The sequence below is a fragment of the Pseudomyrmex gracilis genome, unplaced genomic scaffold (assembly GCF_002006095.1).
Source record: "Pseudomyrmex gracilis isolate BER0280 unplaced genomic scaffold, ASM200609v1 scaffold_812, whole genome shotgun sequence".
Classification (NCBI taxonomy): domain Eukaryota; kingdom Metazoa; phylum Arthropoda; class Insecta; order Hymenoptera; family Formicidae; genus Pseudomyrmex; species Pseudomyrmex gracilis.
This window is the reverse complement of record NW_018021396.1, coordinates 14,958-42,777: the sequence shown is the minus strand read 5'-3', so window position 1 is coordinate 42,777 and position 27,820 is coordinate 14,958. Positions and strand designations below refer to the sequence as shown.

Below are 27,820 nucleotides of genomic sequence, written 5' to 3'. Positions count from 1 at the left end.
TCTGGGAACATTCGAAGAGTACAAAAACAGTGAACTCTATACTATACTGTTTTTTTTTTTTTTTTTCAAGGCTCTGATGAAACAATAGCGAGAAAAAGACAGAATAAATTGAGACTGAAAAGAGTTTTCTGTCTTGTGTGTGTGAGTGTGTGTGTGTCTTTGTACTATCTATAATCTATACAGCAGGTATTAAAAACATGGGAAAAATCTATTCGATGCAATATATAGCAACTTATTTCTCTTAAATTGGTGGTCGAGTCTCTAGAGTCTAAACCGTCTAAAGCGTGAGGACATTCTAGTATAAAAGTTCACTGGAGTGAAAAACTTTAACAGTTTAAGGCTCCCGGACGCTCGCCGCAGCAATTTTGAATAATCAATCATGTTAGAAGTGAGGAAATGTAACGCTTAAGAGATGGCTGTAATTTTAGGTAAATAAAAAAGAAGAATTTTCTTGCGTGAAGCTACATTTTCGAAGAAATTCACAGAGAAAATTTATACTGTTCGTTCATCATCCAAGATAGCTACAGCGAGTATCCAGAAAGAGCTGTAATGGGGATAAAAGTGCGAAAACCCGAACATCTAACTTCGATGATGATAAATTCCATTGAATTGTATTCGACGAAACATCCAACCCATAAAAATAAAGCGATTGATAAAAAATGGGGGCAACAACGTACAAAGACACTAAGAGTTTGTAAAAGACAATTTTACAAGAGAAAAATGGAACGTATTGATATCTCAAATAAAGAGCATCAATTGAAAACGAGTTGTGACAATAACATATTTACGTGATTCAGCATGTCGTTGATCCGAATCTTCTTAAGTTAGTCCGCTTAATGGCGAGTATTGACTTCATGAAAGTAGGAAACTAGCGTTCGATATTATTAATGCATAGATTTGTTTTTTTTTTTTGTTTTTTTTTTGTTTTTTGTTAGAAATTAACTCTACGTCTCTCTCGTTGATGGGTACGCGCTATCGCGTGTTTGCGGGTCGAGGAAAAAGCGTATAAAAGCTATATTAACGTTTCTGTGCTGCTTTCGGGAATATGCTAAACTTCCGCTCCCAAATCCCGCACGCCTTGCTCAGCTATCGGCACGTATTTGTCCTCGATCTTGACGAGCAGAATGACTTTGTCGACGTGCGAACGTCGATTTGGATCGCGATGGTTCGGCGACCAACGATGAACCACGCAACCCTCCATACCTCTCTCCGGCACCCAATGTTGCCAGCCGGAACGACCGCCTTGCTGTCTCATTCTCTCGTCCGGCCAAATCACGTCTATGCGTCGACCAAGATTGATCGCGTCATATACCTGATTAGGATCCATTATCTGTTAGAAACAAAAAGAAAATCAAAACGATCCATTTTGTGGATTCAAACGTGATAACAATTGTCAACTACTTTCTTCGTGTACCGGATCAGAACGCACAATAATTGATTTGCATCTGAGTCTAGTTTTATAAACGCGCATTTTACACATTGCGATACTTACGCGAACTCTCTGATAAACTTCCTCTTTGCTCGTTTCACTCTTCGTTTCCGTTTTCTCGCTGTTACTGAGCAATCCGGCTAAACTGGCGAGTGTCGAGCTGGTTGGTTTCATCGCGGAGACGAACGAGCCTCTGTTACCGCTGAAGGAGCCTGCGTTGGCACGGCCAAGAGAACCTCGACCGGTCGAACCGCCTAGTTGACAGCCAGACTCCATGGATTGCGAGCCAGAAGTATTGTGACCCGATTGAGCATAGCCTAAGGATTATTCATAGAAAATATAAAATACGAACGTAAACCAATGAAAGATATCAATACACATAAATACAAAAAATACCAGTTTGTATGTTGTAAGTGGTCATTGCGTATACACCGTCATTTCCAAAGCCTCCGTCGTCTTGAGAGCCAGTGCCGCCCGAGGAACAACCTTGACCACACTTTGTTCTTATTCTAAAATCAAGCGCGTGTTAAATTATCACTTCAATTTCAATTAAAAATTTAAATTATTTGATGGGTCACAGTTTCAAAGCGCGCACCTGCACAACAGTTTCAACACGGTGCTCTTTATCGTGCTGAAAGTCAACGATCCTCCGATTATCGAACATAATTGTTCGTTAGTCTCGGCGTAGCTGGTCGTTAACGGAGAGACGTAAATCGGATATCCGATCGGTTGGTCGCAGGAGCTGTTGATTATATTTCTCAAAGCCTGTTTGGCGTTCTGTATCGAACCGCGTTCCGGATTTCTATTTCTCAGATAGACCAGCTCCTGCTGCTGGCCAGCCCAGAGACCGCGAACGCATTCGCGGTTCATTTTTATCACACGGAAGCTTAAGTAACGTTTGTTAAGCATTATCACCTTGTATTCATCTATATCTTCGGCAAGTACGTGCCTGAAAATTTCGACAACGTCACGCACATGTCTGATTGAAATATTTCTGATAGCAGTCATAAAACAGAGGACTATAACGCAAACCTGAAGGCCAGGAGACTAGGTGCACCGCTCAAGACGGCATTTCTCCAACGTGGATCTGCTTCGTGACTGATGACGAGGTTCTGATCGTGATTTTCAATGGCCTCGAACAGCGCTGGCGATTCGGCGTATTGCTCCGGACTCATAAAATGATCTTGATGCAACTTCAGGGCCATTCTTATACCCTTCGCGACCACGGTGCGCAACAAATCGACATCGCGCAGCACCCACTCGTCACGGGGTGACGTTATTCGAAAATCCCCTGTATAATTACAAATTATGAACATATACATATATTTCAAAATTGAATCAATCTAGCTTTTAATCACAGCTTTAATCAGAGTTTTGTTGCAAATTTAAAATTTGAGAGAGTAGACGTTTTAACAAAATAACAAAAATTATTATCAAGCGTATCGGTACCTTTAAATAACGCGTGTAGTCCGTAAAGAAAAAATTCAACACTCAACAGCGAGTTATGAGATGCGGCGCCCAACACTCGTCTTCCCAACAGACTCAATGAGAGACATAGAGACACAAATAGCGAATCTCGCGATCTATCCAACGACTGAAAAACACATTGAAATGTGAGATATATCTCGAAGATATATTGTGAAGTTTCCACAAAAATATATCCGTCATCTTAGCACCTAATTTTTTTTAGTGGTTTTTGTTTCATTCACATAAAACCTAAATTTTTTTTCTCTCTATTAGCGTATGGACGTTGATGTGACAATTTGAAGTTTTTTTTCTTAAGTATTAAGATGACGAGATAACGTATGAGGGTTGCTAATATATCACCTTATCTTGTTTACCAACGCAATATTGTATCCAGTCAAGATAAACATTGCAGAAACTGCTCCGCGTGATACCGCAAGCGCGAAAATCAAAGTCCAAGTCGATATTCGCATTAAAGATGGGATCGAGATCGACGAAGTTCTTCTCGAGCGTCGGCTTCAGCGCGTCGACAATGTCCGGGTTCTCCAGCCACTGCTTCAGTTTGGGCGACTTTGCGGTATAAAATACAATACTCTTGATGTAGTAAGTAATGAGCATTTTACGAAACTCGAACACCTGTAGCATAGAAACCGCCGAATTGTCAGAGATCGAATAACCTTCGAGCACGTATTTGGCACTCGTGACTTCCCAGGCGAGCCAGCGTTGACTGAAGGCCGCGTTTACGCTAAGTACATTCGACAAATGACCCATTTCGCAGCAACAGCAATCGTTGTCTTCCTCTATACCCTCGGAAATTGCTTCCACCTGAATAAACAAGCAAAAAACAAAAATAATTATCGTCAAAGTTCTCTAAGAGAAAAAAAAAACAAGATGCAGCGCAGCTCGTACCTCTCTTTGCTGGCAATACGTTCCTCGAAACTCGAGACCTCTCAGCTGGAACGTCACTAATCCGTTGCCCAGCTGAACGACGTGCACCAGGCAGTTTAAATAATCGGATGCGAGTAGAAAACAGTCTCCTTGCTCGACGTTGCCCCATCGACCAAGCGCGAGATCACCATACAAACTGTGCTGAAGAGATCGTGTGAGTTGTTCGTAAAATATTGAGTTGAGATTGTTGTCGTCGCCGCCTAGATTGCGCTCTAGATGCGAGGACATGCGCGTGTTTGAGGTGTCGACTCTTCGGGTCTTGTATTCTCTTTCCCAAAACTTGACAGGCCGTACGTAAGACGAGATGAATATCGCGCTTCCCAACAAAGGATTCAACGGCGTGCTGAGCATCGCCGAAATGCCGGCCTGGAGAAAGAGCATCGCCGAGTGCGGCACTGAGAATGGTTGTGCGAAAGCGTGAAACGCGCTGCCCCAGGTGATCTGCCAGGGCGCGATGTACGTGACGACAAAGCGAATCTTGAGTAACAGTTCGTAGATCTTGGCGAACGCGATTCCCGTGACGAAGTAGTCTATCAGGAAAGTCTCGCTCAGCTCACTAAAGTCCATCTGGAAGAAGAGCACCGCGAAGACAAGGACGAGGTAGCGAGTGGACGGGTCCGAGTAGGCTGATCTGAGGGATTTGATGCCGCACACGGTGATGATGAGCGCGCCTACGCTCGCGCCGAACTTGTTGGCGATCTTCGGCGAGTATTCGGTTAGCGCGCCTAGAAAGACGACCGGATAGAGCACGTTACGTTCGAGAAAGCACAGATACACGTAGGCCTTCTCGAACCACATGATTTTTACCGGTTCGCGCACCTCAAATAGCTCGTGTTCGTGGCTACGCAACACCGGTCTCGACAGGCACAGCCACGGCCACTGCTTGCGCAGCTGCGGCACAATGTAGTGCAGAACAAAACCCAGACAACTGACGATGCTCCACAGCACTGGATTGAGCTCCGGTTGCAAGGCGGTGAACACCGTTGTACGATGAATTCCGAACGACAAAGTACCGATCACGGCGCACACTATCACGTCGTTTTTTAATCTCGCGTTCACGGTCGAACGGAGCTTCTCCGGCAACGGATCTAACAAGTCGGTCTCCAATATCTGTTCGCGCACTTTGATCTTCACGGCCTTCTTGTTTCTCACGGAAGACGACTTGGTCTTGGAGCTCGCGGTGTCGTGTTGCAACGACACGTTCTCAACTTTCTTTCTGACGGATGATGACTTGTTCTTGGAGCTTGCCGCTGCTGCTGCGTTGTCGTGCTGCGACGTTGTGTTCTCGATTATTCTCGCCTCTTGCTCTTCCTCCGCGCATCTGTCTCCAATCTCCGGTGGCCAAAGATTCGCTTTGAGAATGTCCCATATTACGGTAGGATCGGAAGACGATCGGCTCAAGTGGTAGGATATCGCGACGAGCATGCCGAGAAATATAGAAAAGAGGATGTGTTGCGAGGACTTGGGTTCGAGCAGGGCGCCGTACGCGAATCCGTAAAGAAGAAGAACGGCGACCACGCTGCGACAAAGGCAGTATAACGACGACACCAGACCGGTTGTCGCGGTGCCGCCAAACAGATGAATGTCCAAGTGTTCGCAAATGTACATGAGAAACGTATTTATCTGGGGAAACAATCCCAAAGAGAACATAATCGGAAAGCACAGGAGAAATATTAACAAAATGTTTCGCACTTGCATTACAACGTCGTAATCGGCTACGCGCAAGCCGTAAATCCGAAAGTCGGACGATTTGAAGTTCTTCAATGCTTCGTTGATGATGAGAATCAGGCTCGAGCACAGGATGTAGTACGCCGGCCTGGAGAACACGATGATGCGATTGAAACCGTGAGTGGGCGACGCGGCATCGGGTTGAACCGATTTCAGCAACGTGTACTGACACCCGGCTGTTACGAAACAAAACATAAATGCAAATATATCTCGATAGAAACCCTGTTGGAGTAGCAAGAGACCCAATCCCGCGACTACGCTCGCCAACAGCGTCGAGATAACGGACTCGAACACGGTTAAGTTGCGATCGAGCAAGGCCATCAGCGCGAGACGATCCAAGCTCACTTTGATGTACGGCAGCTTGCCGATCTTCCACTTGTAATAGGGTTTACTCCGCGAATGACCGGCGTTCAACCAATCCAATCTGCGCGCAAAGCTACCGACGAAGCCGTTCCACGATATATGACTGGTGTCTATGTCAGGTTCTTGTTGATTTCTACGCAACGTTAGCATGCGGTTGTTGGTCTCCGCTTCGTACTGGGTCAGATCTTCGATCATACTCTGCAGAGCTTGTCTGCGAAGTCTATTCGTCCGATGTATGGGATACGAGGTTAAAACTGCTTGATTGTTCTGTTCACGTTCCGAATTTTCGCCGAGTGTACATTGATTCGAGCTGCCGGTGTTCGACGAGATCAAATTTGACGGTGGTGAGTTCTGTGTTTTGGTTTGATTGCTCGTGGGACTCGACAGTACTGGCGACAGCACCGGTGGCGTGTCGATTATTACCGTCAACCCGGCTGAGTTGATCGACAGACTGCTATAGCTGTTATTCAATGAGTCGGCCAATCTCCAGTTCGTGTCGAGCTGCTGACGCAATAGAAAGTTCATCAGTTCGTGCGGATGTATCTGCGAATCGTAAGGATGTATCTGGGTCGTCGTCGTTGTAGTCGCTATCGTTGTCGCTGTCGTCGTAACTGTCGTCGTCGTCGTTGCCGTTGCCGTCACTGTCGCCGCTGTTGTCATCATCGTCGTCGCTGCCGTCGTTGTCGCAGCCGCAGTCGCCGCAGCCACCGCCGCCGCCGCTGCGTCCACGGCTTTTTCGTTAAGCGCTAGCACACGACCGAAATCGTCCCGAATGTAGTTTACCGCTTCCTCCGTTGCGCCGCTCTGATTGGTAACGCGACAATCGGCGGCTGTGCCGCTCATAATACTCGAAATCAGCGCAGTCCACGGATTGACAATCGGATATCGCACCGTCGCATTGTCGTGGATGTCACATGGCCGTATTGTCGTGGCAACCGCGACATTGTTGCCAACGTTGTTGCGCTGTCCGCCGTGTCTTCTGTTGGCCTTCAATCGTCCGCACCTAGTGCGACTATTTCGGTTTTCGGTGCTGCGGTTTAATTGAACTTCGGACGAAGCGACATTTGACTGGCCTGGCAGTTCTCGACCGGAATTGTTGAGTAACGCGGCGAGCGACGGAACCGGCGGATTCGGCAACAACGTGCTCAACTCGTTATTCGAACCACTCGTCTGTTCAATTTTGTCACTTCGTCTCCTAGCTCTCTCCCGTCGCACTTCGAAGTAACGCTTGAGATTTTCACGCTGCTGCTCGGCACTCAGTGAGGCAATATTGTCATCCGGGGTATCCGATGCTGCGGGTTTTGGACGGCTTTGTTTGGGAATCGCTCCTTGGAGGCGTTTGGTAGTGTTGTCCTCCGGTTGTGGCAGCAACTTTCGCTTCACCTCGTTCTCGATGCTGAGGGTCGTTGTACTCGACGATCCCGAATCGGGATCTTTGGTGTGAAGATCTATTCAAACCAGCATACGGATCATGTATTTAAATTTTGATTTTATAACTTGTCATCGGTGCTATACATGAGATATTGAATCGTATTACGTTCACGAATATAGAATCATGCGCAAAGCCACATAAAGCACTGCCAAGTGCAAGATATAATATGACTTTCAAGTGTCGCGTGAAAATATTCAGAGAAGCTTTCATTTGATTTAAAAAAAAAAAAAAAAGTGTCTGCTCAATGTGCAATTAGAGATGTAGACTTTATCTCTGTAGTGCGTCCAACTTACAATCTGTACTAGCCGTCTGTAGGCTTTCTGACGTATCCGTATCATCAGAGTGAGTGAAAGTCCAAAATACTGGTAGCAAGAATTAGAGAAACATAACAGTATACATAAGCTTGCACACACAACACACACAGCGACAAATAAATTGGAAAAAAATCAGATCTCTTGTTTGTTTTTTTACCTAGTATAAGAGCACGAGTCTCTTATATAAACTGAAAGCTATTGTTATTCTTACTCGTTCTCAGATCCAACGGACAGTCTCCGTTTTCCGAGCAGCCGAACAGCCAATCTATCCCGACCACGCTTCCCGAGTTGGGCGGATCTTCCATATTTCCGCCTTTGTCCAGTCGTGTTTCCTTGCTTCTCTCCCCGTCCGAGAATTCGTGACTGCTCTGACTCGCGTTGCTGTATTTTCTTTTCACCCCGCATTTCGACTCTTCGAGCATGTCGAGCAAGGCAACTCGGGAATTCGCTGAGTTGTTATCCATCCCGTTGTCGTCGTTAAATCTCAAATATAACACGCATGGTATAAACTTCACAAACAAAAATCGCGCCAAAAATTTGTTTTGTTAAATTATAATTTTGTTTTCAATCTCAAGATCAAGTGTTTGACGATTCTTTAATTTTGCTTTATTAATTTTGTTTTTTTTTTTTTTTACACACAGAGTAAGTGTCGAGTGGTACCTCGTAAATCTGTCTTCAAATCTGCCAGCGCTGAGACTTCTATCACGGGTGTTGGATGGTACGTTCGCGTCGCTTATGTTTTTTCGCGTAAGCAACGGGCTGTACGAATCTCGCAAACTGTATCCTCCTGAACTTTCGTTGGCGAATTGTTCGTCGCTCTGCTCTGCTATCGGATGCACTATTTCCGATCCGTAACTAAGATACGGTAACAGCTGTAGCTGGTTTCTCTTCAGTGTGTTTTGTGGTAAAACCTTTAATGTAGGGATTTTTTTTTTTAATATACACTAGGTGCAAATCTCCGTCTTGATAACTCGAGGTAAAATGTAAAACGAAAAAAGAGATTCGCGAATTGCAGAACTGACTCGTCCCTTTTACCTTTTTGGTATTGATTGTTTCGAGGCTTTGCGGATGAAGAGGCAGATTATTGTCGTCGGTACTACTTATGTGTTTGCTGGTAGCACCAATTGTCTCGAGACTCTGAGGATGTACCAGTTGTTGGTGTGGTTTTTTGTTAATAACCTTAAAATTAGAAATGCAATTATATAAATTCTTTTGTGTCTCTTGAGACTTCGAACAGAATAAAATTTGTTTAGAGCTACACGCGAAGATTTGCGCGTACAAAATACTCTCCAACGAAATTTACCTCCAACGATTGCGGATGAGACGAGATCTTGTTATTGTCCGCGTCTCCTTTCTTTGATATGATTTCTAAGCTCTGCGGATGACCATTGATCAGTGTTTCTATTGGTATAGAATTAAAGTTGAGCCTTTCCATCGGTATGGAATTGAAGTTGCGGACGCTTTGATTCGATTTCCAGTACGCATAATCGTCATTCGGATTCTCCAATTCCAGCGAACTAGTTTGTTTTATCTGGCTTTCCGATCCCGTTTTACCGAGGCTGCTCTGTTTCGGATGTCGACTTCTCGAATCGTCGGATTCGTTTCGACACAAATTACGTAACCGCGGTCGATCTTTATCCGCTATTATTACGCATTTTTGTCGCCTCAGTTTTCTTCCTTCTAAAAAAAAAATAAAAAAATAACATTGATAAAACATTCGGATTATTAGGTTAATCTATTGTTGTAATTCGCGCCCACACACATACACCGTTAATAAAACGATCGATCACCTTTTGTGAAGCTCTTAACACGCGGCTCGTGATACTGTGCACAAACTGATTCAGCCTCCTGCACGTTTACGTTGTTTATCGTTGGTTTGTTAAGCTGCTGGGTCTCTTCCGAACTCTCCGAGCTGTTCTTTCTATGTATTTCCACTTTCAAGTCGATTGTTGAATTGGGTTTGTCTCGATTGTACTCGGATGTTATACTATCCGCATCGGCATTCTGTACATTCGGTTCTACAAATGAGTTATTACGTGATGAGCACGCCACAGGTAGTATGTCGTCCAAACAAGTTTTACCTAGTGAGACAAATTTCTTAATAAAAAATACGCAGTGATTATTGTAACACAATTTTTTAATTACGCATCTATCTTGAAAGATTCTGAAATTTGTTCGACTTGATAAATCAGTATTTGCATACGTGTGTGTGTGTGTGTGTGTGTTTACACAGTTTGTTGTTTACAAAGATTTTATTCAATATTCTGAAATATTGTTGATGTAATCTGTCAATGTTAATGCAATATACCATTTAAAACCCTCAGTTCAAAAGTCTGGACTCCCGGATCTTCCAATCCTTTCCAAAATTTATCGAAAGAATCTTGTCTCTTCTGACTCTCTGACTTCTGCTGACTGATTGTTTCATAAGATTCTACAGTACGTTCGGTGGTGTCGTACAGACAGTGGAGAGCGTGATTCACGTACTTGATTGTTCCAAAAACGGTGAGGAATGTTGAGCAATATGCTAACCAGACATACAACGTGGGTGGAAAAAACTGAAATAAAAAAAAAAATAACTGTCCTCACCTGACTGTTAAATTTGAAAACTAGCCTAAATGAGAGTGCAAAACGTGATAAATCAGCTGATAGATTAGGTCGTGTGTCTAGTTATTATAAATCGAGATTTGAAAACACAAATCTCGTTGATCTTGATCGACATTAGAAAAGTTGATTATCCACTTTGACAGACGTGTCGAGAAAGTTGATTTATGCAACTTTTGACACGAATGACCGTGTAAACACGGACAAGAAAAGTGCAAATGGTGTTCCCCTTTTACCAGATAAATCGTAAACGGCAGACAGAGCAAGAATAGCCAGATGTAAAGGTGGAAGATGTTGGAAAAAACATCAAGATGCGGATCGTGAAACCAGCCGCCAGTTAGGCTCGCCCAGACGCCTTGCCTCAGGATCTCCAGCGTTTGCGCACCCATACTTCCCAGTGGACGAGGACACTGAGTCGCTGCTGCTTTACCATTTTTCCATAGCGCCTTTACGCCCAACGGGTTTGCACGCGGTCGTGCTCGCTGTCATCGGCACCACGACACGACGAGACGCGCGGCGAGAAACAGCAGCCAGACGACGTTGCATCTTATTTTGTGTTCCCGTTAATCGATGGATTAGGCGCACACACACCACAGCCAACTCACACACCACCACCGCCACCACCACCACCACACCACCACCACCATCACCGACACGCTACCACCACTACCTCTGTCTCTATCTGTTGTGTGTAGTCAGCGAAGAACACGGAGGAACCGAAAAGTGCCGAGAGGTGTCACCGCGACGTCTTGGGTGATTCACCTTGAATCACCTGAGTGCGAAGCATCATCGGCATCCACTCTTGAAACTCTCCAACTTGCCGAAGATTTCTAATTTAGTCAGGATACAAATCACTTCGGCCAGTATCAATCATTTTTCAAAAAGGTTCGAGTCTTCGCTAACGTTATCTTCGGCGGACAATTTGACTTCCGTCGACAACGGTTGTCGCTATTTCGTTAAAGCTTTTTCCGCACCCCGGTAGATGTCGGTATCTTGTCTCTTTATCATCCCGGAGCAAAAATACGAGTTTACTTCCCCAATGTGTATAAACTGATTTAAACAGTTTCTTGCGACGCGAAATTTCATATGTATTTACAATTACAACTAAACTAAATATTGTCTGTGCGCTTAGTAAAAGAAAATTTATTAAACACTATTATAATACTCTTTATTTATATTTATACAAAGCAAATGTGAGTTTTAAACAAAGAAATAATGTTTCCCGATATAATATCTCTATATATATATATGTATGTGTATATATATATATATATATATGCAATATGAATCTGTTCTTTACTCAATAGATTTTCTTGCTATTAATTTCTTGACAGAGTACTTTCTTCAAGTAATTCGCTCTTCGTTTAAACTGACAATCTTCACATACGAAGATCGATACGCTGCAAATATGAATACCGAATCTGAAACATAAAATTTGCCAAATAAAAATAAATGAAGGAGGTATATCATCACGTTAATATAATATAGAGGAATTATATATAGTCGTGTTATACTGTGAGGAGAAAACTACACAACTACGAAAAAAGAGTACGTATAAAATTACAATTTATTTAACAATTATAACAAGCGCACACCAAAGTGCGTAAGTTGAAATAAACATGTCTCAATCTATTCCGACATGATTTTACATGGTTGTTAAGTAACAATAAATGTATACACACATGACATTATTACACATAATAAAATTTATTGTGTTTATATATGTATATGTATAATCAAATTAAATTCAAATGTGTAAATATTCTCTTTAAAAAAAAAAAAAAAATTATATATATATATATATATATATATTTATGCATATATATAAATGTGCTAGTATATTTATAATTACTTTAATTACACTGTCCTTTGGCACTTATTATTGGATTCTCTCATCTCTCTTTTTCTCTCGAGATTTGCAGATTTTCTGTTTGTCAAACATAATTAGCGTCTGCCTCTCAGGAGTTATGTCTCTCTTTTCGCGAGAGCAAGCACGAATCAATCGCGACGGTCAACCACCGCCGATCGCAACACACGCTCTCGCAATCTGAAACTAAAACCGGCGATGAAACATTAAACTATTCAGCCGAGTCATTTATGTTTTTTTTTGTTTTTTTTTTTTCACAGCAACCTGATCAACACGCTTACGAAAAAAACTTCCCCCACGCTTTCAAAAAAGCACTCGCTCCACACTTCTCTAGCAACTTCTCTCGGCGCAGTGCATCACCATCATCATCATCATCATCATCATTATCATTATCATCATCATCACCATCATCACCATCATTATCATCATCACCATCACCATTATCATCATATCATCACCATTCCACGAAAATTCTATTCTCCTGCAAAAAATTTACTCCTCTCTCTCTCCCTCTCTTTCTCTCCCTCTCTCTCTCTCTCTCTCTTTCGCTCGCTCTCTCTCTCTCTCTCCCTCTTACTCTCTCATTTCCTTTCATCTCTCTTTCTTTCGCTCTCGCTCGCTCGCTCTTTCGGTCTTTCCACTTGCATCAACTTGTCTCAACACTTCGTGTCCATCCAAGAGGTACGTTCACGGACATCAAGCATCACATATAATTCATCCAGGCTGTTGAACAGAATTCGTACAGGATTAGTATCCGGTTGTACACCGGGTCCTCGGAGCTAACTAAAAAGTACTAACATTCCACAACTTGGGAACACTTGGATGTCTCGATGAGTGATCTTACTGTATTCCTGAACGTGGTGTGAACTTGAGAAGAAATAACCGCCGTAGTGTGTATGTGTGAGATATTCTTTCTCAAACGTACAAAACATATGATCATTTCTCGAAGTTGTCTTAGCTCCTTTGGCTTGATAGGATAACAAGTGTGCGATAAGGTACGCCTGGAATCTTGTCATTCGCCGGTGATATCTGCGAGAATTGTTAAATTTACCGGCCACGAGACTTTGAACGAGTTGTGTGATGACAAACGTGTCGTCAAAAAAAAAACAAAAAGCATCGAGCACGTACCGTAGTCTTGCGTAGGACCAAACTTCGCAGCAAAGCGATAACACTACGTTGCAAGAAGTTTCCTCGACGATTCTTCGTTCTCTGGGATACGTACAAGGAACGAGAAAGATCGAGGACAACAAAAATGTCAAAAACCATCGAGCAAACTCATATATCAAAGTCTTGTCATATTAAAGAGCTTTTCTTACAAAAGCTTGTTAAACATAGTAGTAGTGTCTACGTACGATCGATGAGCTAGAAAAAGGAGGTATTAGAGAGAGAAAAACAAGATATCGATGGAATGGACAAAAAAATTCGTCGACAAGTTGCGAAAGTCAAAGTACCGCTGACAAGTGATCGTTTGATGATTGTTAAACCGTTATGAAAGAGAAATAATGTCAATCACCTGTTTTGAAGCTCAGCGGATTTCTTCGGTTATCGTCTTCAGTCATCACCGAAAGTCCAGTTACCGATGCTCTCTCTGTCACATTACCTTTCAAACTCTCTCTTTCACTCACTTTTACAATTTTATTTTACAGTTAAAAAAAAAAAAAAAGTCTCTTCATCGCGAGACCAAGTCACTTCTAACTAAACGGCGCAACCTCGTGTGCTTCTTTTAATTTGTGTTTGTTAATTGAGAATAAAATTGTAAGTTCACATACATACAATAAATGAACTTTTTGAGAGTAACTTCATTGAGAATGTCGCGCAAAACTATTTGTTACTTACACGCAGAATAAATTTAAAAAACTTTTCTCACACATGCGTGTGATAATTCTAAGCTAATAAAAAAAAAAAAAAAAAAACAATACGCTAGGCTGCTCTGACATTGCAGAACGACGCGCGCGCATGTATCGTTACGTCTAGTTTATTTTTTTTATCTCTGAAAACTTAAATTAAAGAAATAATTCGTTCGTGTCAAAATAAAAAATCAATTAGTGACACAAACTCGATTCTGAGAGAATAAAATAATGCTATGAACTGATGCTAATCCCGAAGTAGATATATGAAAAATGTGCGTAAGTATATTTTTATATGTACTGGTTTCGCATTCAAAGACAATGTGAAGAAATGTGTAATACCTCGCGGTGCTTGGATTTTTTATTCTCGGCATAGTTTTTAACATACACTACAATCAACGGAGAACGTTACGAAGAGCAATGAGTATTTTGTTTCCTCACCGCGTGTTTAAACTCGGAAAATGTTTTTCTAATTTCACGGTAAGGTCGGTTCGCCGGCACGAATTGCGGAGAAACGCCAACGCACGTACACAAAATCGTGAGATCATCATCGCGTACTCGTAAAAAAATTTTCGACGGTCAAATTCTCTTCATATTCATCCTCGTTTTGTATTTCAAAAGTGTAAAAGAACGCCGGATATTCGCGCGGTTTTGTTTTGTTTTTTTTTTTTTCTCACCACGTGTCTCTTCTCGACGCGCGTCTCAAAAATCACTCCCTCCAACAACGACGACGAACAAATCAACATTCTCACAACACGACAACGTTTCACGACACACGTATCGGACTTATCATGTATAACTTCATTTTTTCTCTCTCTCTTTCTCCACTTGGGGAAGGGACACAACAATATCGGGCGATTTACAGAGATTCTACTAATTCTACAATAAAATTCGTTACATTTCATGAGCGATACTAAAGTTGGTTTTACACATTAAATCCGTATTTACACACCTCGTAGATCATTTCCGAATCGTTTTCTCTGCAAGGCATTCTTTGAGCAGTGAGCATTCTGATCGCACGCAAAAACACTTGCTTCATACGCGTTAATTAATTGAGGGGATCACGAAGAGAGAGATGTCTACCATATTGTAGGCATCGCTGTGTTTCGAACGACTTGTGAGACACGTGGTCTGACAATTGAGAAATTTATTATCGTTTCGTTACAGATTTAAAAATTTTCTCATCTCGGTTTTCCAAGAACTCGTTTCTTTTTTAATAGAATATCGATTCTGCGCACTTCCCGTTAAACAGTTGCGCAGCATGCGGTCTATACATGCTATACAAGAAAACTTTGTACAAATTGTCAGACTACGTAGCATCCCGCAAATCGTGAAGACTCACGCACGAATGTTCGAGCTCGATCAATTGACTTTAACTGTTCATCATACGCGATCAATGATATTAAAATTTATTTCCTCCGTGTAAGTTTCATACTCTAGTTTTACTGGTTTGTATTATTATTATTATTATTATTATTATTATTATTATTATTATAGAAGAAGAGAGAAAACTTTATTTATCCCTGAAAAATATTTTCGCGCGCATCTTAGCAAACTAAAAGCGCCAACATTCGTGCCTCAGCGATAAGCTAGACGCGGTTCCGGTGTCTGTTAAAAGTTGTCTTAAACTACAGTCTCTCTGTGTGTAGATCAATTTAACAATTCACAGACTTACGAAGAATGCACAATCACTACCAAACAACCCCACACACAAAATTGTCCCATCTTTCCTCACCGAGATCTCTGATTTTAGCTCTCTTTTTATGTATATTATATGTATATAAACAACCTCTTTTTTTATTTTTTCGGTCTAAGTATAATATCGGACACACATTGGACGACTCTCACTCTCATCTAAGACTTATATAATCATAATTTTCCGTACACTCGCCCTTGTTTTTTTTTTTTTTTTGTTTAATAGGTATATTATGTATATATACTATATTTTTGTGTTCTCAATCATCTCATTGCTCTCCTCACCTCGCGCCGCCACATACACGAATATTCAGCACTTTAGACACAAGGCATTATCATTTTTGCTAAGTAGTAAAAACTTTCACGCCTGTAGTTCTGAGACGACCGTTAACAAATACATTCAACCGTTATACATACACGCGCTTTGAACAATCCAATTCAATCGGCGTTTTTTTTTCTTCTGTTCTTTTTTTTCTTTAAACTAGAGATAAATTTTCTCATCTGGTACACGAGTGAACTGAACGCCATACTGGAATGCTCGCCGCAATGAGGGATGATGCGAAAAAAAAAAAACGGCCCAAAAAAACGAGACAGAAAGTACCATTCTTTAGGTAACAAAAGAAACATGAGACGTATGTACAAAAAATTGTGAAGTAAAAATTCACTAGAGAAAGAGAAAGAAATGGCAAATCGGCAACCCTTATGCCCTTTTTCTCATTTGTGGCCGAGTCTCCGAACAATGAGGAGCGATGAGCATTACAATATAGTATAGAATTCACTCTCTGCTGTACACGCGTCACGCGCATAATGACGAGAGAATTCACGCTAATGAGAGAGAAAGAGTGTGAGAGAGTATTATAATTTGTGTAATAGTAAGGTAGTGTGTATTTCAAGTAGGAAGTTTTTTATGAGAATCACTGCACGACAAATAAAAAGCACAATACATTTCTCTTTTTTATATATATATAATATATATATATATATATAGATAATTATTTTATTTTTTCAATTAATATACTCATAAGATATAATTAGTTTTTATTCTCAGAGCTAAATAATCTTTTTCTTTTATAATGCAATACACAGTGATGTCGCGGTAATGAATACGTTCTTTAAGTTTTCAATTGTGACATAACACTATATTCCGTATGCTAAAGCTCTCAGATTAATTAACTGGAAAATGTGATATTGCATCCTTCATTTTATCTCGTGTTATCAATATGGCTCTCTTTCTTTTCCTTCGTTTTTGAAAAATAAATATTCTCTGTATAAGCTATTTTGTGTGTTTTTTTTTTATTGTTTAATTAGGAAATAGGCTTAAATCGAAAGTCTTTTCATCAAAGATATCTACTCAGATTTTTTCAATTAATAAACATACAAGACATCTAAACCGGTTTTCTTGTATATTTTTTTCTGCAAATCATTCAATTAAAATACAAAAAAAAAAAAAAAAATTGCAAAATTCAAATGCTTCCTTTCACACACACTTCCGGGCAATAATTTGACACACACTTACGCACTAGTGTAAAATTCTCACATAATAAACTATGTGTTACACTCGAAATATATGAAACAAAAGTTTAATCGTAATAGTAATGTACCTATACGGATAGCTACGATCATTCTCTAAAAAATCTTACAACTATTTTGATATACATTCATACCAATTTCAAACAGTCATATCTAATCACGTTTTTTAGTCATAGAAATACTATATCAATTATTATTATTTTTTTTTTTTTCAAAAAAGAGAATCAATTTGTCAACATTCCAGCAAACAGCAATCTGTTGCGAAGCGGGTAATGACTACTGCAAGACATGGATAAGTTAATGAAGGTAACTTCTTACTGCGATTAAAGAACATTTTCCATCTGAGGTCAGCGAATTCTATGTAAACTACTGAAATGCTCACTCGAATGAAAAATAAAGAAAAGAAAACAATCATACTCCCTACGCACAAGAGTAAGCATTCCAAGTATAGGATAAGAATTTACTAATCTCAGCTTTCTCTCGTCTAAGACGAGAGACGATACTCTTCAGTTTCATCGTCATTTATCTTTTTAGTTTTATTTATCTTCTAGATTTATTTCAGATTTGACTCCGTTTTTCTTTTTCGTATTATCGTTTCTTGTCTCGAGGATTTTATTCAATGAATTTAATCCGGGAATTATTAAAACGTCACCTACTCTCTCTCAGGACTAGAAATCTTTCAGAAAGTTACAACGTCCGCACTTTTTTTTTCCGGGCGCAACCGCAACATATTACGAAAAGTCACGAGATAAGATGATTACGTATGTGACAAGGCCTTTGCTCTTCATCTTTACAAAGCAAAAATTAGTTCAAAAGCAATTGCTACAAATTTTATATATGTACATGTAATAAGATTTGAAAGAAGTCGACTATTTTTACAACGCAAAATTTACATTAATTAGAAACGTGTTCGGTAAATATTGGCTCGAGAATAACTGTAGAGAAATTTTATTAAAATCAATATGCAAACTAGTTTCTAAAACTGTCAAAATGCGATAGAGATTTAAATATATATACGTAAATATATATATTTCATTACATAAAATAAACATTTTTTTTTTAAATAACATCTAAACGATCCAAGCTTTCCAGTCGACAAAAGTCAAGCAATTGGACTTTAGCTTCGGTTAGTATTGTCTATTGCGCTCGATAGTGATTCAATATTTGTACGTTACGCTCACATTTCTATGACGAAGAAGAAGAAAAAATATTCGGTTAACGATTATAAATCTAATAATTTAAGAAACGTTTTTTTAAGTATATGTCGCGCTACATATCATATAGCTCCGTTTTTCCTGATGAGATTTGTTGATGAAAGAAGGCTTGAGCTGTTGGACTCTTAAAATTTAACAATGATTCGGTGGGTGGATGCTACGTAATCGAAACAAAAAGAAAAAGATCTGAAAATTATATACGCAACAGAAGAATATAACGATATATCGATTTTTCGTTCTCTCTATATGTACACATATGTATATATACACGTATGTGTATGTACACATATATATATATATATAATCCAATATAATATCAATATATATGTATATATGTACGATTTTTTTTCATCAATTCAGATTAGCGTATGTACGCATATTCAATGCTTAAACACACACACACACGCACACACATATACACACACATACAAACATCATCAAGTGTCACTACAAGGTTTCATCATAATGATAAAGCAGCTCAAGCTTTCTTCGAACGGAGATCTCAGATCCGATATTCCGTAACATGTAAACATATGGTTAACGCAAACCCGGTTTACAAGCCGATGACAATCGATAGTTTTACAACTAAGACTGAAACTGCAGTCAGAATAGCAAGCTTCAAGTACTTCAAAACAACATTAAATCTTTATTTTTTTCATCAGATAATCAACAAAGATAAAATGATGCTCTGAAGCATTTGTAGTGCTAGATTGAGCGCAGCTCGAAACACATATATGTATATATGTCGAATAGGTACACAATCTGAGTGAGCTAAAAGCTCACGCGCACAACTCTACACTCTTCACAGACACATTAAATCATCATTTCATACATATCGATGTTACTCATGCCGGTATCGTACGTTCATTAGATTAGACAAATCACACAAAAGCCGGGGTGCACACATATTCAGAATAATCGGAGCTATCCGTGTTAATGCATAATTCTTATATAAACTCTCTTTCTCGACGAACGGAATTGTGCTAATTGATGAAATTGGTGAAGAGTGGAGAGAGGGTCTCTTTAATATAATATAATGCACGCGCAGTGGCGATTAGTGCAAAACATTAGAAAGAACGTCAACGTACGTGTCTAGGCTCTCAGACCCTTTCATGTGGCAACACCACATTCGAAGCCGCAGTAACTCCATCTTCAGTTAGCAGCATTAAGATTGCGTCGGGACCCGTGGATGGACGATCCGTTTGGTTTTACGAGTAGACCCACGGCCCCGGGTGGGTTTACTCGTACTTGAGAAAGGTATTCGACTTCTGGTCGCGCTGACCCGGATGATTCTGCCAGGCGCCCTGGGACGCGTTCGGGTTATTCGGTCCGGGACCGCCGGTGGCAGGATTGCCGGTGTTGCCGTCGCCGCCGCCCTGATTCATCCAGCTGAGAAAACCCGAGTTACCGGAATTGCCGATGCTGTTGTTACCGGAGGGCGGCTGGCCCGGCGGGCCCGGCTGGTTTGAATAGGCCTGGTCGTTTCCCTGGTTCTGTAGATTTCCAATAAGACCCCAGGACGCTTGGTTTAAGGCAGCGGCCACCAGAGCCGGATTGACTGGCAACGCGGACAGGTTCAGACCGCCCATGGCCAATGGATTCGACATTCCACCGCCCCCGCCGCCACCGTTATTCTGTCCGGTGATGCCCAGAGCCTGCAAATTTGGCATGTCAAGATTGCCGCGATTCCCCGGATTGTTCCAACCGTTTGGGCCCATATTGTTGCCCGAATGGCCCATGTAACGATTACCCTGATAATTGCCTTGTACATTGTTATCCACGGGTCCCGGCGCACCCCGGCCTCTCATGTTTGCATTTACTTGATTGTTAAAGTTCTTATTGTTGCCCTCAGATTTGGGCGCAGCGTTCGACACGTGCACCGACACGCCCTTAATAATGTGATCCTCGCCGCAAAGTGACTGCGCGACCTCGGGATCTAGGAAAGTGACAAACGAAAATGCGCGGAAGGGTTTCGGGATGAACACGTCCGTGACCTCGCCGAATTTGGAGAAGTAATCTCGCAGGTCATCAGATGTTAGGTCTTCTGTACAGCGGCCGACGAATACCTTGCAGGGTACTTGCTGAATCATTCCCTCCTACACACAAACGCACAGTCAGTCAATCATATACGACATATTCGCTGTTTATCCAAGTAAAAACTTGCGTACAGTGCACATTACTCACAATAACGGCGGCGCAGAATCGCTGCGAGACTATCTACTGTTTCTCATGACTATAGCGAAACATAATATAAGTACATTACATATAGAATCACAACGTTTTTACATCGACCATACATATATACATATATATATGTGTGTAAACATATATATATATATATATTTTACAAACGCATTATACAGAGTCAAGTCGTAATATACGCATTGTGTGCAATTTCTCGCTTTCAGCACAAACGTCTACGGGCGTTCCGTCAATTGCAACTAATCTGCACTAAACGTCAAGTTTTATATATATATGTATATATATATAAAAAAAAAAGTTTTTAAATACATTTATTTATCGATCCAGGAAAGGGCGTCGTTTGGCTTGATTTATATACAAAATCTTCGTATATGTTATATAACAAACACTTAAGCACTATGACACTTGAAATCCATGCATCTCAATTTGTACAATGTGTTCTTTTCTTTTATATACTTTCGATGTAGAAAAATTCCATGCTACATTACACTGTCTTAACTTGAATGATAAGCACATATCTGATAAAATGTAAACAGTTATTCCAGGCTAAATTAATTGTAGCTACATTTAGACAACATAGTTATTTTTATAACAAACACCATGAATTAATGGGAATATGCTTCTTACATACTAATTGGATATATGTACAATATACATAATTCCAACAGCGTAACGCTCCCACACACACACAAATATCGAGTGTGTAAAAACCAGATGGAAAAAAATAACAAAAAAAATTTAAAAAAAAACATTGGTATGCGATAAAAAAAAAAAAAAAAAAAAAAAAAAAAAAAAAAAAAAAAAAAAAGATTAAAAAGACAGTATACACTTTGTATATCGTATATACCACGTAACTATTCCGTTGATATACGTGCGTTTGGATTTATCTGGGATAAAAATAACATTCACTAGCGTGTGAACTATCTGTAAGTGGTAAAATAGTTCAATACGTTGTTATTTTGCCGTGTTGGGAAATAACGAATCATCGATACGCTATTAATGTAAACTTGTTGCTCGATAATAATATTTACGTTATCGAGATGACAAAGTACTAAAATTTAAATTTTTATCTTATAAAGATAAAATATGTATTCCAATAAAAAATTGTCTTTTTTTTTTTTTTTTCATGCAAAAAGTTATATCAAATACAAATGTAGCAGTATAAAAAGATAATATGTATATTTGCGTATAAATATACATATTATATGTATTAACTATTCGAGACGATACTCTATCGTCACACATTCATTCAGAGATAAAAAACACTGTCTAGTAAGTATTTTTCTCGAGTTTTGCGACGCTAAAACAAAAATGATAATAGAAAATGTTGCTACATATCAAATGTTGCACTTGCACGCATATAGACGTACGCATATAATTGATACATGTAGCAATATTTAGTAGTATCACAACATTTCTGTCGTATTCTCATAGATACGTGGTATTCGTCGAGGAATGTGTATCGCAAAAGTTGCGAGAGAGAAAAAGAAGTTGTATTTATATTATTCATTTCGTCAACAACGGCAGATGTGCGCGTGTAGAGATGTACACGATCCGATATTCCCATTGAAACATGATTGATTGTATTTACGATATTTTAATATCTTGAATCAGCAGGATGGCCAACGTGGTGATCCCTCGACGGCCTGTGCTTGTAATAGCGATCGTAATAGTTTTCTTTAACAGGATATCTCGTCGGATCGGCGTATCTACCGTCGACCGCTTCCGGAGCGACGACATAACGACTGTCGATCTCGCGATTATCCATTACGTATCTGCCGTCCACGTGTTCCCTGCCGTCTACAGCGTATCTCCTATCCATATCGCGACCGTCCATGTATCTGTCCGCTTCTCGAGCGTGATCAGGGGGCAAGTGCCTCGCGTCCGGATGTCTCGCGTCCGAATACCGGACCTCGATGTATCTGGAATCTGGTTGAGGTGCAGGAGCGTAGCGACCATCGACCTGATCGTAGTAACAACGTTGCTCGTATCCGTAGCCAGTGTACCTTCCCTTGTCATAATGCTCCGGACAGTTGTCAGCGATCGAGTAAGCGGCACGTCCCTCGCCGTAATACCTCGATCCGTATTCCGCATCGGACGAGGGATACGCGGGATTGACGGGCGCTGCGGCGACTGCTGCGGCGGTCGCGTGCGACGGCGGCGGCGGTGGCGGCGGCGGGGGCGGTGGTGGAAGTGGCGGCGGCGGCGGCGGCGCCATGTAGCCACGTGAATCGTAGACAGCGGATTCCTCGGCGTATGCGGCGTAGCTCGGTTTCTCGTAGACGGCGTACGCGGCTGCTTGCTGGCCGCCACCGCTCTCGTACTTGTACTTGCTATCGTCGTACGGATAATTCGGGGGATACGACGGATAGTGAGTGGTTTTGTAATCGTACTCCGAGTCGTATCTAGGAGGAGGCGCGCTCGGAGGCGGTGCAGTAGCCTCGGACGACGAGTTTACGCTGTACGGCTTCGACGCCGCCGACGCCCGACGACTACTCGGCGGGTGCACCGGTATAGGTCGGTAGCACTCGCTACCGTGCTTACTCGTATCATACTGACGTGCCATCATTAAGCCATCAATATTCTGCAACCAGATTACACCAGCCCTCGAAAATAACATACAGATTTTGATCTCGAAATGCTGAAGCACACATACGCATTCGCTCCGCTCATATATTGTGGTAACGTGGACCGCGCGCGACAAACTCTATGCACTCGACAATTCGTTTTTGAAATTTTACTTTGGCATTCGCGAAACGTCAAACAATTCTCAAACGCTCAGAATCTATTCGCGAGAGATGTGGACACACGTAAGATTTTTCGCTATCTCGTTCGCGAGTTCTTTTCTCATTCCTGATTTCGCACTCTATTCCATACCAAGCGTCGCTTCACAAAATCTTTTCACACGTGCTCATAATTCTCTGAGACTCTAGAGACCACATTGATTGGATTTTATATGTCAACGCATATAACGCGCTAAAGTTCTCGAAAAATGTTATTTTTCTTTCATACTAGAAGAACTTTCAAATGTTCGACCGTACGATTTGATCGTCAGCTGTTTATTCTTCATACGCGAGTAAGAAGAGATTTTTTACATACTCAAGCTCCACATACAAAGTCATACCCATTACAATGTTTGACGCGTCTGGAAAATTACGCGCTCGAAAAACGTTGAAATTCTTTAAACTTTTGACTTGTTTTTATGCTCTCAATATATGCAATACATTCCTTTTCATTCACGAGTTATTGCGCAATTTTAGTGAATAATTTTTTTCATTTATGTATCGTATAAATATTTATCGACACGTGAAGATATCGAGTGTTTTGTCTTTGTTCTCAAATTTCTTGAGAAAACCTCACCAGTTAAAAAACAAAAAAAAAAAAAAAAAAAAAAAACAAAAAAAAATCTTGAAAAAGACAACGGACAGTGATTGTTACTCAAAATGTGTATTTCTTTCTTATCAACTGTTCATTTTATCATTCCTCTCTGTTCAAGTTACTGACTCTTTAAATCATTCTTCTCTAATGCGATTTCATACTATTGCAACAGACACACAAACATACGATAGTATTTACATATTCACGCACACACACTGTTTAACATTGTTCACTCTTCTTCTACTCACACCCCACACTCTTTCGCATAAACATACATTCGTACATACAAGCAATTTGCATTCTTTCCTTGTATAAATTTCACCACTCGTAATCAATCACACATTCACCTATTTATACCACAACGAGAGAGAGAATACGTGTCTCGTATACATAAAATGTAACATCCAAGGAAAGTGAGAAAATATCGATATATATTTCCTCAAAGCGTTGTACGGTAAAATGGAGATAGAACGGGAAGTGCGTAAGATAAGGCGTAATTTTATCCGTAATTTTCATGTGATCGTAAGCTTATCACGTTCAACTAGTTTGTCTCTCATACAGCGTTCCGTTTTATTTTCTTTGATTTTTTTTTTTATTTTGAGTACACATATGTTCATATCTGTACATATATTTTCCAGTGAAAACACATTCTAACTGGGCTGATAACGGCGACCGAGAAAGTTAAAAATAAACTGCTTTATGCGAGATGTTTCAAGCTCAGATGTTTTTTTTTGCGTTCTTCTATACGTAGTTTTCTATTCTCAAGTGAAATATTCCTTCTTTTTATAGTAACACAGGTGTAATCGGATTACTAAACAAAAGAATTAAAACAATCTGGCATTTACCAACCGATAAAATAAAAGTATGTAATTTATGTGATTTTTTCTTCTTTTTGTAAATCACAATAGAAAGCAACACATGCACATACATACGCACATATACACATACACACACACGACACACACACATACATACTACTTTCTTTTTCTGCCCATAATTATTTTAATAAACTTTAACAATGAAAAACATGATAAGTTACTTTGATAATAACTATCAAGTTTCATTGAGATTCTCAATCTAATATGTACAGATTAAACATATGTATATCATTTGAATACATCATTTTAAAAACAATACCAAAAAACAATAAAACTTGACAATATCTCAGAGACATTGTAATTATTTTTATCTGTATATAAAATAAATACGCTGTTATCATTAGAGTTTCTTCATCATGACTATTTTTAATCATGTGTAAAAATAGAACAAATAAATAAATAAAAGTAAATATACACACGAAAGAGCGACACTCTCATCATTTCTGACACACAAAAATAGAAGATTTTACATATAAATTTCATACATAAAATTTCTTATTGCTTTTAAAATGATTTATTCAGTCTTACGATTTAAATGTGCATTTCTAACTTAACACTTGTTAGAATTTTCTTATATTTACAAAAACAGTAGAAAAAATAGCAAGGAAAACAAGATCTACAAATTAATATCTTGTTCTTACCTTACTGTTAGGCACCTTGACATCGCACCATCTGCCATCTATCATATGACGCTGAGCAAGACATCTCAACTGTGATTCATAACTTCCAAATCTAATAAAGCCAAATCCTTTACTCTGTCCTGACTTGGCATCTTTCTTTACCTGCAATAATATTTTATTGACATTTTACAGTTGAAATTTGAAACAAGAAAAGATAGTTTATATAAAAGTTATATCTCATTAACACACACTGAGATACACATAGAATATAATGTACATTTATTCAATTAAAAAATTACTTCTGAATTAAAACAAATTATTATTATTTAAACAAAGCACATTCTTCATTATGCTTAATGTCAGAGTGTTAATACACTTACTTATCTAAGAGAGAAATTAGTTGGCTTTAAAAAATATATATGCAAGTTAGTAGACACAGTCAAACATTCAGCCTTTGATACTCATGATACTTTGTGCAAATGTAAGCGCAAGTTTCGTCATCGAGGGACTCACCTGTGCCATCAGAACTTCACCAAACGTTTCGAAATATTCACGCAAGTTTTGCTCTGTTGTTTTCCATGGTAAACCAAGTACAATCAAATCAGTGCAACGTAACTTTGTTTCCATTCTTTTAGTCTTAGCTGTGGAATTTTCCAAATTGTCATCAGATTTACGTTTGTTCTCTGAAAAGACATTATAGATGTTCATGTCTAACAACTTATGGCTATTTGTGTGAACCAGGAAAAAAAGAAATCAAAAGAAATAGATACAAAAAAAGAAAAAAAAAAGAAAAAAAAAAAGACAAGGAAAGAAGAAAGACGTGGACATCTGTTTTGTTTTTTCAACGTTTCAAACAAGCTACTTGTACAACTACTAAGATAACGAGAGCTAAGAGAAATTTCATTCTATCGTTATTTCACGATGATGTTCATTTATGAACACATTTGTGAATATCGCACTCCTTTTGCGCGAGCGAGCCGACGCCAAGCGTGCGTAGCGCCGCCACGATATAAATACTGCAAGCGAGAGATACGCGCGCGCGTGTGTATGTATGTGTGTGTGTGTGTGTGTGTGTGTATGTGTGAGTGATATATCTATGTACAGGCACGTATATATATATATATGTGTGTGCAAATATACCTTTCGGGAAAACGCAAAAGTAGATCGCTTTGCCCCAGCCGTTCTCGGGCGGATGCAGACGGCCGTCGACCAACCGAACGCCGCGCATCGTTCGCGATTCCGGATTGCGATATTTGAGGCCGCATGTGCCGGGAAACTGGGCGGATAGGGTGGTCAGCAGAAGCGTATTATCGTCTTCGGTGGGCAATTCTATGGGTTCCTCGCCCTCATCCTCGGCTACTTGGATGTAGGACGACATAATGCTCTTTTCCGCTTCGAGATTTGTGCAGACGATTATCAATTCCTCGATTTCAGCCGCAAACACGACTCAAAAATCTCTCCAAATCGCAATGCGTCTTTTCGTTCGTTCGCTCGCTCGCTCCGTCCGTCTGTCTGTCTCACTTCTCTCTCCTTCTCTCTGTCTCTCTTCCCCCTCTCTCTCTCTCTCACTCTTTCTCGTTCTTTCTTTCGAGCGACTCTCTCTCTCTCAAGATTCGCGATTCCTCCACCCCGTACGTTTTCCGTCTGTTAATCGTATTTACGCGCGCACGTTTCCCGATGGAGATTACGTTACAATTTAAACTCGCTTATACTCGTAACACAACAAACACACAACAAACGCGCTATGTCTCTCACACCCAGTCACGCAACACCACATCTCTTTACTCTCTGCCGACACAGCGACGACACTGGCGCCACCGGAAGCCCGCGTGCGATGTTGCCTGGGAAAAAAAAAAAAAAATAATAATTTCACCCGAGAGACACTCGACACGGCGCGCGAAATCAAATTAATCTCTCGCTCGACAAGCAATTTCGCGAGAAATAGAAATGCTCGAACATTTGACGAGGAAATTCCGACGATCGTCCGGCAACGATTCGCCTCTTTGTGCGCGCGACCCCAATTGCAAGTGGTAACGGCGGAGTAGCGTCGCGCCGTGTGTGTCGCGGCCGACGCGTAGTAATACTACTCTCACGTCGGAGACGCGGCACACTGCTCTGCGCGCACAATGGCGGACGGTCCGATCGATTTTCCAGCGGAAAACCTCTCGACTCGCGCGGATGCTTCGCGAGTCACTCAGGTTGAAGAGGCCGCAAGATACGTCACAAGTGGCGGAATAAAACTTGATGCCGCAACAGCACTTTACAGCATTATGTGTTAACGCAAGCAAGATCGTAATTGTCACGCTGACA

General features: G+C 40.4%; 2 protein-coding genes across 7 annotated transcripts; both read right to left on the bottom strand.

The window, feature by feature from the left end:
- Window positions 1-49: 49 nt before the first annotated feature.
- On the bottom strand, window positions 50-10,874 carry LOC109861521 (pecanex-like protein 3). 2 transcript variants are annotated; one of them, XM_020441203.1, is made up of 15 exons: window positions 10,516-10,874; window positions 9,987-10,233; window positions 9,469-9,759; window positions 8,982-9,358; window positions 8,714-8,857; window positions 8,339-8,589; window positions 7,890-8,161; window positions 3,803-7,380; window positions 3,257-3,718; window positions 2,879-3,023; window positions 2,462-2,720; window positions 2,025-2,378; window positions 1,826-1,938; window positions 1,493-1,746; window positions 50-1,330 (listed from the first exon to the last, which is right to left on the bottom strand). In XM_020441203.1, exons 1-15 carry the CDS (start codon window positions 10,666-10,668, stop codon window positions 1,049-1,051), a joined length of 7,182 nt encoding a protein of 2,393 aa, XP_020296792.1. In that variant the 5' UTR covers window positions 10,669-10,874; the 3' UTR covers window positions 50-1,048. The 2 variants fall into 2 exon arrangements, with proteins under 2 accessions (XP_020296792.1, XP_020296793.1); XM_020441204.1 differs by having other exon boundaries at window positions 9,469-9,696.
- Window positions 10,875-11,491: 617 nt separating this feature from the next.
- On the bottom strand, window positions 11,492-27,587 carry LOC109861524 (TAR DNA-binding protein 43). Of its 5 annotated transcripts, XR_002250980.1 has the most exons (6): window positions 26,651-27,577; window positions 26,024-26,193; window positions 25,532-25,672; window positions 19,521-20,528; window positions 12,132-12,332; window positions 11,492-11,700 (listed from the first exon to the last, which is right to left on the bottom strand). XR_002250980.1 is itself a non-coding variant. In XM_020441208.1 (4 exons), the coding sequence occupies exons 1-4, from the start codon at window positions 26,886-26,888 to the stop codon at window positions 19,671-19,673; spliced, it is 1,365 nt and encodes a 454-aa protein (XP_020296797.1). In that variant the 5' UTR covers window positions 26,889-27,578; the 3' UTR covers window positions 14,322-19,670. The 5 variants fall into 5 exon arrangements, 3 of the variants coding, with proteins under 3 accessions (XP_020296797.1, XP_020296796.1, XP_020296795.1); XR_002250981.1 differs by lacking the exon at window positions 12,132-12,332; XM_020441208.1 differs by lacking the exons at window positions 11,492-11,700; window positions 12,132-12,332 and having other exon boundaries at window positions 14,322-20,528; window positions 26,024-26,151; window positions 26,651-27,578.
- Window positions 27,588-27,820: the final 233 nt, after the last annotated feature.

What these genes read in the sequence shown, in the direction of transcription:
- LOC109861521 (XM_020441203.1), bottom strand. Translation starts at nt 10,668, where the DNA reads ATGGGTGCGCAAACGCTGGAGATCCTGAGGCAAGGCGTCTGGGCGAGC. An exon ending in ACTACACGCGTTATTTAAAG is followed by an intron (nt 2,721 to 2,878) that starts GTACCGATACGC and finishes GTAATTATACAG; the next exon opens with GGGATTTTCGAATAACGTCA. An exon ending in AAGTTTATCAGAGAGTTCGC is followed by an intron (nt 1,331 to 1,492) that starts GTAAGTATCGCA and finishes TGTTTCTAACAG; the next exon opens with ATAATGGATCCTAATCAGGT.
- LOC109861524 (XM_020441206.1), bottom strand. Translation starts at nt 26,888, where the DNA reads ATGTCGTCCTACATCCAAGTAGCCGAGGATGAGGGCGAGGAACCCATA. An exon ending in GTGAAGTTCTGATGGCACAG is followed by an intron (nt 25,673 to 26,023) that starts GTGAGTCCCTCG and finishes ATATTATTGCAG; the next exon opens with GTAAAGAAAGATGCCAAGTC. An exon ending in TCAAGGTGCCTAACAGTAAG is followed by an intron (nt 23,219 to 25,531) that starts GTAAGAACAAGA and finishes ATCTGGTTGCAG; the next exon opens with AATATTGATGGCTTAATGAT.